The sequence below is a fragment of the Athene noctua genome, chromosome 19 (genome assembly GCF_965140245.1).
Source record: "Athene noctua chromosome 19, bAthNoc1.hap1.1, whole genome shotgun sequence".
Lineage (NCBI taxonomy): Eukaryota > Metazoa > Chordata > Aves > Strigiformes > Strigidae > Athene > Athene noctua.
This window is the reverse complement of record NC_134055.1, coordinates 4,014,954-4,028,829: the sequence shown is the minus strand read 5'-3', so window position 1 is coordinate 4,028,829 and position 13,876 is coordinate 4,014,954. Positions and strand designations below refer to the sequence as shown.

Here is a 13,876-nt window from a genome sequence, read left to right as displayed (position 1 = left end):
AAACTCTGGTCTTTCTGAAGTTTCATTAACTTTGCATGAGAATTCAAAAAAATACAAGAGGCTGAGGGTTTATGTGATTTAGGAGCCTATGGATAAGGCTTCTGAGCACAAGATTTAGTACCACAGACAGCAATGCCCTGAGACTGCTTTAGCATTTTTAAAGAGAGGAATTTGGTATCAGCAGCCTGTCTGCCTTCAGAGTTAACTGTCTTTCTAATTTTGATTCTGAACACTTACATTGCTTTCAGACTGGACTGAGCTCCAGTCACAAGATTTAAAGGCTCACTCTCCCCTCCGCAGTTGTTCCCATCACACATCAGCCACAGGGACGATCCCGAACCACGCCTCATCCCCTCCTCTCCTCCTCCAGCCCTTCTGCAGGGGCTGCGGTTGCAGCAAGCCCAAGCAGGGGCGGGAGGGGAGCAGTGCTAATTAACCTCACTAAATGGCTGCAGGAGCCGGTGTGGACTGGCACCGGTTACGGTGACATTTGGAAGACTGAGGGGTTTTTTTCTCTATCTGAGCACCAAGAACAAAACAAAAAGCCCCAAACCACGACCACTACAATGACAGGTACAAGGGAGCTGAGACACAGCTGCTTAGAGAACAAGTATTTGCTTTTCTTCTTGTCCTCACCGCCAGCCTTGCCCTCCCTTGCTCTGCTCCCTTTCCTACCTGCAAGTGGCTCGCAGGCCCATGGCTCAGGGAGGAATTGGAACAGCTCAGTAACATTGTTTTAATTTCATTAATTAGCCTTTTATTTTCTGAGAAGCTGAAAAGCAACATTAGATGGGTCCCTCTGATCTCTGCTGTCTGTTGCTGGTCCTTGTTTAATTGTTGCTGTTAATTACAGCTTTTGTGTCCTTGCTTTATGTTATTAGGATGATTTACTTTCATGCTAAACTTAAATCTGGAAAAGTGCAAGCAGCTGAAAAACTGAAATCTGAAAACTGCTGCATTCTGGCCTCGATAAGGAGAGCAGCCAGGCTATGGGACTACTTGAAAGGCTCTCTACCAACAGAAATAAAAATTCCCCACATTAAGATTAAAAAAAAGATAGGGAAATGGTTCACAGTCTGCTCACCATTTGGTCTGACAGATAAAATGGAAAGAGAAATCCAGGAAGCTGAGATTTCAAATGTTGCAAACCAGAACGATTCACAGTTGTGTGCATGTAAAAACACACGTGTGCTTGCTCCGCTCGGCTGTGCTGCTGCAGCCCTCCAAGCTTTAATTAACTGTTATTTAATTGAGTTGATGGAACAACAAAACGTCGTTGTCCCTCGAGGGAATGACCCTCGGCTACTTGTCAGTTATGGGTCACCAGCCACTAAGGACAGAATCACACAATAAATTGTGATTTAACTTTTGCCTCGTTGGCCGTTACCCTCCGTTCCTTGCGACAGGCTCCACCTACACGACGCTCTGCACCGCCCCGGGCCGAGCTGAAGTGGGATCTTCCAGCAGCTTCTGTCAAGAATATAAAGTTCTGCCTGCAGCAAGGAGACAGAACTCACACACAGAGAAAACCTGCGGTTGATAGGAGCCCGGGTTAGAAAATATTAAAACTTTTGCCTGGACAGAATTGTGTAATGCACTGAAGTGACCCCATTTCCCAGGTGCTGGCACTGCTGGTAACCCGAGGTGCAGAACCCAAACTGCAGCCTCCTTCCTGCTGGTGCTTCTACTTGAGCTCTGTCACTACTGTGACATCACTGAACGGATGAAAGGTTTTTATCTGACCACTTCTGAAGAAAGTCTGCCAGTCTGCAGCATCTTCCCTGGAGTAGCTCTATCGGTATCTAGTGGTACAGACAGTCTGATGATGGGACACACAATTAATAACAAGTTTAAAAAACAAAACAAAACACCACAAGCCCAAAACCAAAAATAAACCTTCCAAAACCAGAAAAAGAACCACATGGCAGCACAATAACCTTGGAAACTTTTATTAGTATTATTAAACCGAATTAACTAACAGTTACAGACAGGCAGCATTGCCCTACGTGAACAGGAACAAAAAAGCAACACGTGGTACCCGCAGGCAGCTGAAATCCCAGCGTCTGCTAAAACAGGACAGGGACAATCCTCACACCTCCTGCACCTGAACAGTATTTCTCACAAGAAAAGTCAAACAGGAAGTTGCTGTGCACATCAAAATCCTAATCCAAAAGCTCAATTATATCCAGGGATTTTTTTTTTTTTTTTTTTGGATGAGGGCTACCAAAAGTGTGGTATAATTAAACAACAGGCACCTTCGTAATACTGACCAGATTTTTCTCATATCCTTGTCTAACACTGGCAGGGAATGTATTGCTGCACTTGCAATCTCTGGAGAACACTGCCTTTTTCTCATTAGCTTTTTGCACAGCAATTAATCTCCTTAATCAGTCAAATCAGTTCAACACTAAATCACAAAAGCACTAAGAAAAAAGAAAACAAGAAATTACCTTGTTAAATTTAATGAGCAAGGAAAAACATAGACTACATGGGCTGCAACAGTGCTCCACACTCCAGCATGGAAAAAATTGAAGTGCCTGAGCGGTAACAGCAGTCCATTGAATTACAATCATTTTGTCTGTAACACTGAAAACCGTGTAATGCAACAGAGCAAGAAATTCTCTTGCTTATGAGTCTATGAGCAGAAAAAACCCACCACACAGTCAGCTTGGTGAGGGTGTTACACTCAGAAAACAGTGTAGAGATACTATTGATACTGCCCTTACATGCAGGGATGGTGGAAAACCAGTACAAACTGTGTTACAAGGTAGATTTTCTTCTGTTCTTGCTGCAGCAGTTAGAGAAGTCCAAGCTTTACCATTGTTTACGTGGCCAACAAGGGCTGCAATCCCAAGCTGCATACACACAGCAGAAAGCAGGTGATGTATTAGAATTTACTCACTATCCATTTTAATCATGGAGGAGAGCTCTGATCCAGAACAATTATCCTGTAGGGGAAAACATGTTATGCTTTTTTTTTTTTTTCCCTATTATCAAACTATAAGTTGAAGGGAATGGGATTTCATATTGTTCCTTTCACCTCCTCGGTGTGGGAAACAAGAGTCTTACCAAAAGCCCAAGTTAATTCACAGAGAGGCTCACCTGAATGGCAAAGGCAGCTGTTCCTCTAAGGGGATTTCTGCTCTTCAGGACACGTCTCTAAAAATCCACATAAATTAATCTCAGAACTCAGAATACATAGAGCCACACGACACTTCAGAGAGAAAACTCTGGTTTTGTCAGCACAAAGCAGCGTGCTCAATCAAGTGCTGCAGATCAAGAGATCTGGTTCATTAAGTTGCACTTGTAATCAGAAACCAGCCTCACCTCTGTTGCTACTGGGTGCATTACACAGGACCCTCTTTGTGATCAGAAAATCATTCAGTTTTCAAAACCCAAAGCCCAATCCCTACCAGCTCAGTTCTTCTAGAAGTCTGACAGAAAACAGGGTCATATATGCTAATGCTGTGCAAAGAACAAAATCAATGATGTTAACATCAGATCTCTAGGTTTAAAAATTAATCGCCAACGTTTCCAGAAGTAACTAGTGATTTAGGACATTTCAAATTTTGAGTGCTTTAGTGGAGAGCAAAATATGTTGCAGAGCTGACTGCTGCAGAAGCAGCGTTAAATGCCCACAACACTGAGGATCAGCCTCCTTTAGGTCATCTCATGCTACACACTGAAAAAATCAAAACATGAGCCTGAAAACAAAAAGCTACTGCCTTTTTCTTCCCAGACAAAATGTCAGTTCTGTTACAGGTTTTGCATAGCACTAAATGCACATTAACTTAATGCGAGTGTATCAGTACCCTTCCTGTAACAAGAAACATCATTAACTGAGAACTGTTGAAAATGGCAACCTTTTACTTCAGCTCTAAAATACCCGTCAGCTTTGACAGTTCCTAATGGAGACGTGAATTTACAGAACAGAGAAAACACTTTTATCTTGTGTCTCCTTCCTTACTTTTAGTTTCTATTAAAGGAAAGCTGGGGGAGATGAGACCGAAAGAGATGTTGAAGGGATTTGATGGCATCAGCACACACCTCACAGGTACGTACCAAACCATGCTGACAGGAACCAAAGTCCTTAGAGCAAGAGCATTCAGGTGCCCAGGCCAGAGAGGCTGAGCATGGAACAGGACACAGGTGCAGTATATCAGAGTCTTCCAGTGCTTTTGAATCAGCAGAGGAAACTGCTCTCTCTGAGAGACACTCCACAACTCCGGCAAATGGCCCACATTGTTGGCAGTCTCAGCTGTCCCCCCAAAATTAATAATTTTCAAGTGTTTCTGGAGAGTTTAAGTCTAGAATGGATTCCTCTCCTGCAAAAGCACAGGGTAGAAACAGCACCCAGATGGGGAAATCAAGAAAAGCAAAACACCTAGCCTGTGCAAGCTCGACAAATTCAGTGCTAACAATACAGTGTGATACTGCCCAGCACAGCATCCAGCAGCTTTACAGACCAAGAGGACCTTCTGAACTCCCTGCACAACTTTCTGGTGCTCTGCCACTGGCCCCAGCTCCGCCTTCCTCTACTCCCTCCTTCCTTCCAGCATCTTCTGCATCTTGCAGGCTTGCAGCCCTTGAATGACAGAGTTCTGTACATCATCCCAATTTTTTGTATTTTTTTTAGACAGGATGAATACAGAACACTCTGGAGATATTAGATGCCTTTTGATTATTACCCTGATCTATAACGGGCACCTGCTCCCTCCAACCCCCAAACAAACTGTCTCTAGACCACAGATGTGCTTTAGCTTTTACATCCACAGGCAGACTCCAACGATTCCTTATGCACCAGTGTTAAGTAAATAGTCTGAATACAGGGGTGAGTGGGCCCTGGATGGAGCCGTTTATGAAGATGGCAGTGTATCTACTGCAGGAATGGGTCTGTCCTGTTGGCAAGATCCTCCTGGTTATCATGGTATTTGCCTTCTGTATTCAATTAAAAAAAAAGATCCTGATGCCACACACAATATAGCTTAGGAATGGCTTATGACTGACTACTCACTGGCATTTACTGTGGAGTTGTTCAGAGTTACTAGACTCTGATCATTTTTCCTCTTAGAATTAAAGTGATTTGGGCTACAAACATTTTCCTTAAAGTGATATATATATATGACTTCTGCCATTTTCTTAATTTCCTCCTATATTGCCATGACATTTATAGTCATATACATATATATATGTCCATCTTCCCAAACTCTAAAGTCTTTTCTAAAGAGCCTTCATGATTCTATTCTCTTAACATACATTCTTCTCCATCTCAAAAAATCTGCCATTCTGTCAAATTATCTCTGATTTCTGTGAAGACTATGCATTGCCTTCCAAGTCTACTTAAGTATTTGCTTTCCACCTACAGGAAATATTAACAAAATATTCTTTTCCCTCTCAATTTAGTATGGAGAGTTCAGATTGATGTCTCCAGGCCAGTTCCCTGACACACTACTCTAAGCAGCAACAACCCTTTTTCAGAAAAAGCCCTGCATAGGTCGGTACTTAGAACATAAACAACTTGATACTTTGTTCATAAATTTATCAGCTAACCCGAGAGCATGTCCCTGAGGCTCCTCTTGGATCTCCTCATCTCCAGGAACTGCATGGAGCATTCTTTCTAAAATATCATCAAGAGTAGAGTGAGCCCTGTCGAATAAAAGATATAAAATGGATGCTGTCAAGTTTAATACTACCCATTTTAACAGAAAACAGTCATAATTATCAGGGTTCTTAAGCTGGCTTACTGTAAGCACCGAATCCTGTTAAAATAGACTGGAACCATTACTCTAAATCTTTGTAACTCAAAGCCAAACACGCCTTGTTGTCCTTTTTTCATACCTTTCTGTTTCCTCTGCTAGATTAAATGACTCCGTAATGCATAAACTATGATTTATCTTCTCATAACGCTCAGATTCCTTTTCTGACTCTCTGTCTTTCATTTTAATTTGATCAGGACCTATTCACAAAAAAGAAAGATTTTAATATCAAAGGTATAAAGGAAGACAATTATAATATGTTTTTATTTACTGTACTTGGGAAACTTCCAGTTGTCCACTTCTCAATTATTCTTTCCTCAGTCATCTGATTTTCTACCAGTTAAGCAAATTCACATTATCTACAGTCAAAGGTGGCCAGTAGCAAGACCTAGATAAATATTTTACTATAACACATTTTTAGATTCACAGGACTGAACGTTTTGCTTCATGCTAAAATGAAAAATGCATGTGGAAATTAATCTTTAATCTTTCCCCTTACAATCCCAGATATGGGAGAAAAATCAAAAGAAAACCTGTGGATGTTAGCTTTGTTACCCTACTTAGCAAAATCCAATGATATCCCCCCAAGACTTATCTCAGTGAGTTCTGTTCCCTACAGCATGTGAATATATTCAGCCACCTTCTGCTAAGCTATGATAAGCAGGAAGCAGTAGGCTGTCACAAAAATGGAGTCTGAAATAGCTGTACTTTATGCAAATACAACAAAACCACAGTGACTGAACAGCGAGCAATACAGGCTGCTGCATTCCTTACCACCTAAAACCAAGATACTCCTATGAATAAAGTCACAGTAGCTTCTCTCCTCTGGGAAAAGATCTAACAAAGCTGTAGGATAACACAAACAAGTGCCAGTATCATTCTCAAGTGACTATGCTATTTAGCTTTTTTACAGACTAACTCATGTTCTGCCTTTTTTTTATTTTTTTTGGTCTTTTTTTTAAAAAAAAAAAATCCCAGCTCTTTACTTTCTGACTCATTGGAAACAAATGTAGAGCCTATAAAGATTTAGGTTTTCTGCTCCTCTGACATTACTTGCTGAACATCTAAAAATTATTCCCACTTATTACTATTTGCAGTTTCAGAAGTACAGAGACTCACTACTGCTATCTTTGGTATCTCTGTAACAGAACAGGAAATATAATATTGATTACCCCAGTGGATGCTATTTTCTTCCCCTATGAGATCAGAGGCTTTATTTCATTATGGTGAATAAGAAACAAGCAGTCGGTGTGCACCAGCCACTTTCTCAACTGAACCACCCTCCCAGAAAGGAAACTTTGGCTCTATTTCACATCAGCTACCCCCCATCTATCATTTTGGGGGTTTTGTCACTTGTGCTTGAACACAGCACACATTACAGTGACATAATAAAGTACAAGATTAATTCTGATAGTTCAGACCTACAAGCCTCCAAACCAGATTCCCACAGACTTTAGAGAGTGAATACACAGAGAAAGACAGCAAACACTGGTGCAGGGGTTACTCTTTGTGAAAACCCTGCATATAACCTTACCAAGGGAGAATCCTCTCAAATTTCTGCTGAACCACAAATACCAAAAAAAGCTAAAAACTGAAGTTTATTATACAGCTGAACATACAGTGACAAGTACTCAGAGTGATTTCATAGCAACGTAAAAGTCATTTTCTATTTGTAATCTCTCTGTTAGGATTATCATCAACTAACCATTTATTTGCACTCCACAGTCAGACAATCCCTTCTCTTCAAAGCCTTGAGTGATGGAATCTTGCTGCTTTAAATATTCTGTAAAACCAGCATTATTTCCTTATTGATCTATATACTCCTTGTAAATTGACTCTATACAATCTACTTTATCCATCCAAACCTTTACGTAATCTAGAATTACTTCACATATTAATGCTGCAAATTGTCTCTGACCATCATTTATTCACTTGATGCCAGTCTCCACAGGTTCTTGTTTTGGTGAATGAGGAAATAAAAAGATCAGAATGTGTCTGGGTGCCTCACTTCTAGTAGAGCACAGGACCTATACATATTTAATGATCCCAATGTCTGGTGTTAGCTTAGGCAGAGTTTATAGCTGAACCAAAGCAAATTCTTCTGTAACACACACCAGTAAAAACAATGCAGAGTTTTTACACTGTGTTCTGTCTGAAGATGTATGTGATTACAAAAAGAAACATAAGTCATTGAGACTAAACTCTGCAAAAATACCTGAGGGATGCAGCTGCCTGGCTTGCATCTGTTTTAATAAAGAACATGCATTGCTATGGGACACCGTTGAAAAATTCAGTCTACACAAAATTCATCTCGATGTTAAATGGTATCTGCACTCAATGAGCTAACTGCTGTCAGCAGCAGCAACTAACCATCACGTGAAATGCAGAAACTTCAAGGACTAACTTAACTGCCAGCCATTTAAACTGTGATTAAACCGTGATGCCTAACTTCCTAATCATTGACCTGACTGCAACTAATTTGGGAGCTCTTGTGTACTTTAGCAGTGAATGATTTGGGAGAAATCCTGATTGAACACAGCTGGCAAGCCTCATACCATTTTGGGTGAAGTGCCTCTTACCAATTTCATCCAGCAGCTCTTGGGCTGGTGGAGGCAGCTCATCACTGAAGTGGTTAGATGCCCGTGAGAGTGCTGAAATAGAAAAAAAAAAAAGAACTCTAGTTAATTAGCAGTGATTAATCCTTAATAACTGTGATATAGGCTTACACTATGACAGCATCTTGCTGACATATTTCATTTATCAACCTGCACAAGTCTGGCTCATTCACATTTTATCAAATATTTAAATAATTTCATAATGGAAAAATCATTTAAAGCTAGACTTGCACATCCAGCTCTCAATCCTATATTGCATATTTTAGGCCAGTAATATTTACACTCCAAAGGTAGGTTGATTAGAGGTCAGAGTTCTTAGTCTGCAGGTGCAAACACAAAATCCATAACCTAATTACTACTAGCAATACGCAGTTGTGTGCAAAGCTATTTATACTGTAAAAAGAGATGCCCAGGAGGAGGGCTAAAAAAAAAAAAAAAAAAAAAAAAAAAAAAAAAAAAAAAGAGGAGGGCCTCCTCCCTCTCCCTCCTTTTACAAAAAAAAAAAGAGGAGGGAGAGGGAGGAGGGAGAGGGAGGGGGGAGAGGGAGGGGGGAGAGGGAGGGGGGAGAGGGAGGGGGGAGAGGGAAAACTGCAAAGTTTCTTTTCAAATCTGTTTCTCCATTTATGGATCATTCTACCTGGACTGGGGTTAAGAGACTCACCAGATGGCTTCCTGGTGCTTCTCAAGGATGAAGCAACTACTGGCAACCCATCCTGTGTAAGATCATACAGAACAGAACACAAGAAAGTAAATTGAACAACTGCTGGTCTTCAATCCTCCCCTTTAATACACCAAATCCAAAATCAAGTAAGACCTTGATTAGAGCCTTAGCTGACCATTAAATTTCAAAATAAGCTCTTCAATCAGCTCAGAATATGAAAACAGGTAGCATCCAGGTAAGCCAAATGTGTCACAAATTTTGCCTAGGCTGCTGTGCACTCATCTTTTAGCCAGCCATAAGATACTGTCAGCTACATCATTATCCATTTCAACACTCTGTATGCACAATTGGACAGGAAAATCTCTGAAAGGGCAGTTCCAACATCTCTCAAGTTTCCATTCTCTGCTTTAAATCTTTAATTACTAAAAGCCAGTCACACCTATTCACAAAAGCAGCTCCCAAAAATCAGGCATTTGTAATCACTGCCAAGTCCTCAAAATGGAAGCGGGTGCTTCATGCACTTAATCCTAGAATAAGACTTTAGACAAGAAAGTGACACAATCAAGTATCTCCACCGAGCCAGGCAAGGCAGCACTGCACTGTTAATGAGCTTAATGAATTCCAACTGTCTGCTACACAAGCAGAAAGACACAGACCTAACCTGACAACAAATGTAGTCACTGCTGTTCTGGTTGAAAAAACTCTAATTTCATCTTTAAACAACCACCCCATCAATGAATAACAATAAGAAAGGCATAAAGGCATCTATTTTATATATAACTCTCTGAAAAGACAGTTAAGATAATGCTGTGGCTCCAGAACACATTCAGTTCCAAAAAGATTACTGAAAATCACTACAGTGTCCTTGGAAACTGTCAACTCCAAAGAGAGGATTTTTTGATAAAACAAAGTTGATAACATTGTGCCACATCTGCGTATAAAAAGGACAAACTTAATCTCCTAATACAAGGGCTTTCTGAACATTCACTTGCTTCCAAACTACTAGATGAAGGCTTCCACCTCAGTCTTCTTCCTCAGAGAATGACTCATTTATGTACTCAAAACTCCATGCGGAAGGTAAATGAGAATTCTTCAGTTTCACATGAAAACTTACATACTTGAACACCCATGCACTTGTATTTATTTTCACTGAAGTTTCTTCCCCACTTACAGAGTCAAAAGCCCAATTCACAAATCCCTTGTGAATTCAGAGCAGTTCAGCAAAGCAGCCTGCTGTTGCCTCACCAGTCCAACTGATTAACCCCCAATCTCCCAACAAAACCACACCTTTTCTACCCAACCATTTTGCAGATATTTACCACTTCGGTGTTCCGAGATTTCCATTTCCCAGCACTGGATCTGGTAATTATTTACAGCCAGGGAAGGGGTGGAGGGCAGGCAAGGCCACTTTGATGGTGGCCAACATGTACATACCATTATGTGCAAGGGGAAGCCAACTCTTTGTATAATCACTGGCACACTGGCTGCTTTGAAATCAGCCAGAACTTTTGTCAGTGTCAACAGATTCCAAAATACTCACAAAAATCTAGAAGTATTTCTGTGCTTCTCATCTTGCTTTCCTTTTAAGTATTTTTTAAAAAAAATTTAAAATAGCTGATAGAAGGTAAATTTTCTAGACTTACAGGCTCATTCAATTCAGGTGGGCAAACTCCTGAAGCAACCAGGGGAATTTCAGTGCTCCTTTCCCCTTCACAGGCTGTAGTGAACGTCCTGGACACTGAAGAGGAGATCTCTTCAGAACTGCAGATGGAAGAATCTGAAGCTACTTCATGGTAGTGTCTGTATTTCTCAAAGGCTATTGGAATTTTTTCTTCTAGAATTAAAACAGAAAGAAAAGAAAAAGACAGATAGCAAAGCCAGAAAATTATTTTTGGATTTTTTGTATCTTGGACACATTTCCACAGAAGCAGAGAGAAGTTTCTTGTACTTGAACAGGCACCTGCACAGGAAACGAAGAAATTATTGACCATAGCTGATCTCTAAACAGAAGTGCAAACTGATTATCTAAGAGTTCCACCTCAGACATTATCTATGCAAAACTGCCAAGTGAGAAATTTCAACTACTGTGTTACACCAAATTAATGAAGGTGCAAATCAAATGATAATTTGTTGCTCTTAAACAACACTTAAATTCAACAAGCATTGAGATCACTTTATCAACACTCAAAACAAGTAAGTGCTTATTACATTGGCTTTAAAATACTAAAATCTTTATGTATCACTCCAATTGTAAATGTCTATTACAATTTCTGATTTATGAAGGCCACCATTAACTACCACATAATTCTCTTTGAGAGACCTTTCAGATAGTGGCTTTTTCAGCTGTGTCCCCATAAATTCTCCTTCAATTCTACGTGAAAGATTTCTTCAGACCCAGCAGGATCTAACTACAAAGTTGTAACTATTCAGACCAAAACAATGAGATTGCAAACAACAGGTACATTTCTTGGGTTGACTTATTCCAAGCCTGACATTTCTGCATTGGTACTACGTGAATGGAGTTTCTATGACTGCCATCAATGACTTTTACATTAGCAAGTCTTGGCAGAAGGGTCTGACTCCCTGCACAGAAAGGTTAAGTAATTCACTGGTCCTTCCATCTTCCCTCCCTGCAGTTACCTGAGCTGAGTGGAGTGCTGAAGCTCGCTGGCATGTGACTCGCTCGGGGCGTTTTACAATCTACATCCCTGCAGTAGTTCTCTTGCTCACAGGGGATACTCGACAAATCCTGAATATCTGTCACTGATCTGAAGTATTGAAAGATGTTCTGACAGTTAGAATAGCCACTTCTTACATGCGAATCACTAAATTCTGCTATTTTCAGGTTAAGTTTTAATTTTGTTCAGTCTTATCTAGTTTCCCAGAAGGAAGAGAGACATTCCCTTTGAAAACTTCCCACAGAATTCTTGGAAGGCTAAAGATCACCATCTTCAATAATCTTGCAGAGACAGAGAAGGTTAGCTATCTGCTTTCCCTTTCCTTACAGGATTTCTTAATTTTAATAACTGTCCTACAAAAACAAGCTCAGGAAACTGCCTCCAGAAAGGGCAAGAACTTCAAATGTGAACCACTAGGTAAAAACTCTCTCCAAAGCCAAGGGAAGACCTCAAGGTTTAACAAAAATTAACAATCCATTAAGATTAAATGTAGAGTTTAAGAGTCTTTAAAAGAATTACTCAGATAAACTGAAACTGCTGAAGATCTGCACAGGCAGCAACGTCCACACCAGTTACAGAAATTCTTAAGTGGCTGCAGGACTGGGATTATATTAAGCAAACCAACATCTTCTGCAGTTATACCCTGGATTAGTGTCCTCAGAAGACCATGAAATTAACAGATGTCTACTCTTACCAAATCAGTAATTTCTATGCAAATTTCCATTATCTGTAACAAGAAAATAACTTCACTAGTAAAGTCACAAACCTATTCTGCATATTTTTCCTGAGAATCTCAATCACAATACTATTTTTTTTTTAAATAAAATGTACTTACCTACATACAAACAATTTGCTCTTTAAAGCAATTTTATTTCTTCTGTGTAATATGGACAGAAGAAACGAGGGATCCTAACACTTTAACGGGAAGAAGCACACCCAGATTAACACTAAATTAATTACTTCTGAATATGAAGACATTTCAAGCTAAGGACAACCGTATGCAATAGCTCTTTTATACCAATCTCCCAATTTATCACGAGAAAATATTCTTTCAATACTTCAGATAGTTTTCTCTTTCTCAGCTTTGATCTGTTTCTTCTTCCTGTTTTGCATCACCAGAAAACTTTTACAATGATAATGACCAATTTGCTGAAGTTTTGATATAAAACAGTCAGTGGCTCTTACACATCTTTTTCTTTGCATTCTTCCTGTGGCTCCCAGGGTATCTCTTCCTGTGCTGCTTCAACACTGGAATGAGGGAAGAAAAGTAATTCTCTGAGAGGATCGATGTATATCATGAAAATAAATGTATTTAGTTTCTTTTCCCTCAAAAAGTTTAAAGGACTACCTTCTCTCTGAGGTAGACCGCAGCTCATAAATAATTTTTGCTTAAAATCTTAGAAGATGGAGAATGCTAGGAGAAAAATGCCATTTTAAGCACATCATGAATTTGTATCTGGTAAGGAGAAAACTTCTGACAGTTTCAAAATAAAACTGGAAGCTAAATAAAAATCTACAAATATACATCACTACATTGCTTTATCATCCTTTGATCGGTCTGCATTGTGAGCTATTCTCTCAAACTCTACCACCACCAGTCAAGGTCAAAGGGACATTCAAGGGGAATTAGTCAGATGGTCAGAGAGCAACAGTCCTCTCTGTCCTGCTGGCAAAAGCTCAATTCCTAAGTGAAGGGAGCACCCAAACCCATCCCCTTCTACCTCATGGCCAAGTATTTACACATTTGCTGCCTGCCTTTGATACTGCTAACTCCGTTCCTCCAGTGGAGGAGAGAGAGTACAACGCTGACAGACAGTAAAAGCAGCTCTCACTCCCACACTTGGACGAAGTGAGCAGCAGCTAACTCTGGAGGAACACACAGGAAGCCGGGGGGCTTTAAGAAGCCTGAAAGCCACTGCTGCAAGACCTTCAGGGTGAGGACCGTTTCTCTTTAAACCAAAGTAGCCCTTGCAGCATGAGGTGGGGGTTCTGGCCAACATCTCTGCATACTAGCAGAATATAAAATTTACAAAAATACTGGATCAATACCTCACATTTGACAGCTGAGACTGCAAGTCTCCAAGGATGGGCTAATGTTATCTGCAGGCAAGATACAGCGAGCGTACTTGCATCGGATTGTTCCCACAGGAGGGGAAAAGGCATGAT

At 40.3% G+C, this 13,876-nt stretch overlaps 1 protein-coding gene across 1 annotated transcript in view; it reads right to left on the bottom strand.

The window, feature by feature from the left end:
• Nucleotides 1-4,458: 4,458 nt before the first annotated feature.
• TEX14 (testis expressed 14, intercellular bridge forming factor) overlaps nucleotides 4,459-13,876 on the bottom strand; it is a 28,887-nt gene continuing 19,469 nt past the window's right edge. The window contains exons 20-28 of the mRNA XM_074923235.1: nucleotides 12,896-12,958; nucleotides 11,673-11,800; nucleotides 10,676-10,866; nucleotides 9,033-9,084; nucleotides 8,336-8,407; nucleotides 7,462-7,539; nucleotides 5,839-5,956; nucleotides 5,551-5,646; nucleotides 4,459-4,585 (exon numbers count right to left, since the gene is read on the bottom strand). Coding sequence (XP_074779336.1) covers nucleotides 4,459-4,585; nucleotides 5,551-5,646; nucleotides 5,839-5,956; nucleotides 7,462-7,539; nucleotides 8,336-8,407; nucleotides 9,033-9,084; nucleotides 10,676-10,866; nucleotides 11,673-11,800; nucleotides 12,896-12,958 — 925 coding nt within the window. The remainder of the gene's footprint in view (nucleotides 4,586-5,550; nucleotides 5,647-5,838; nucleotides 5,957-7,461; nucleotides 7,540-8,335; nucleotides 8,408-9,032; nucleotides 9,085-10,675; nucleotides 10,867-11,672; nucleotides 11,801-12,895; nucleotides 12,959-13,876) is intronic.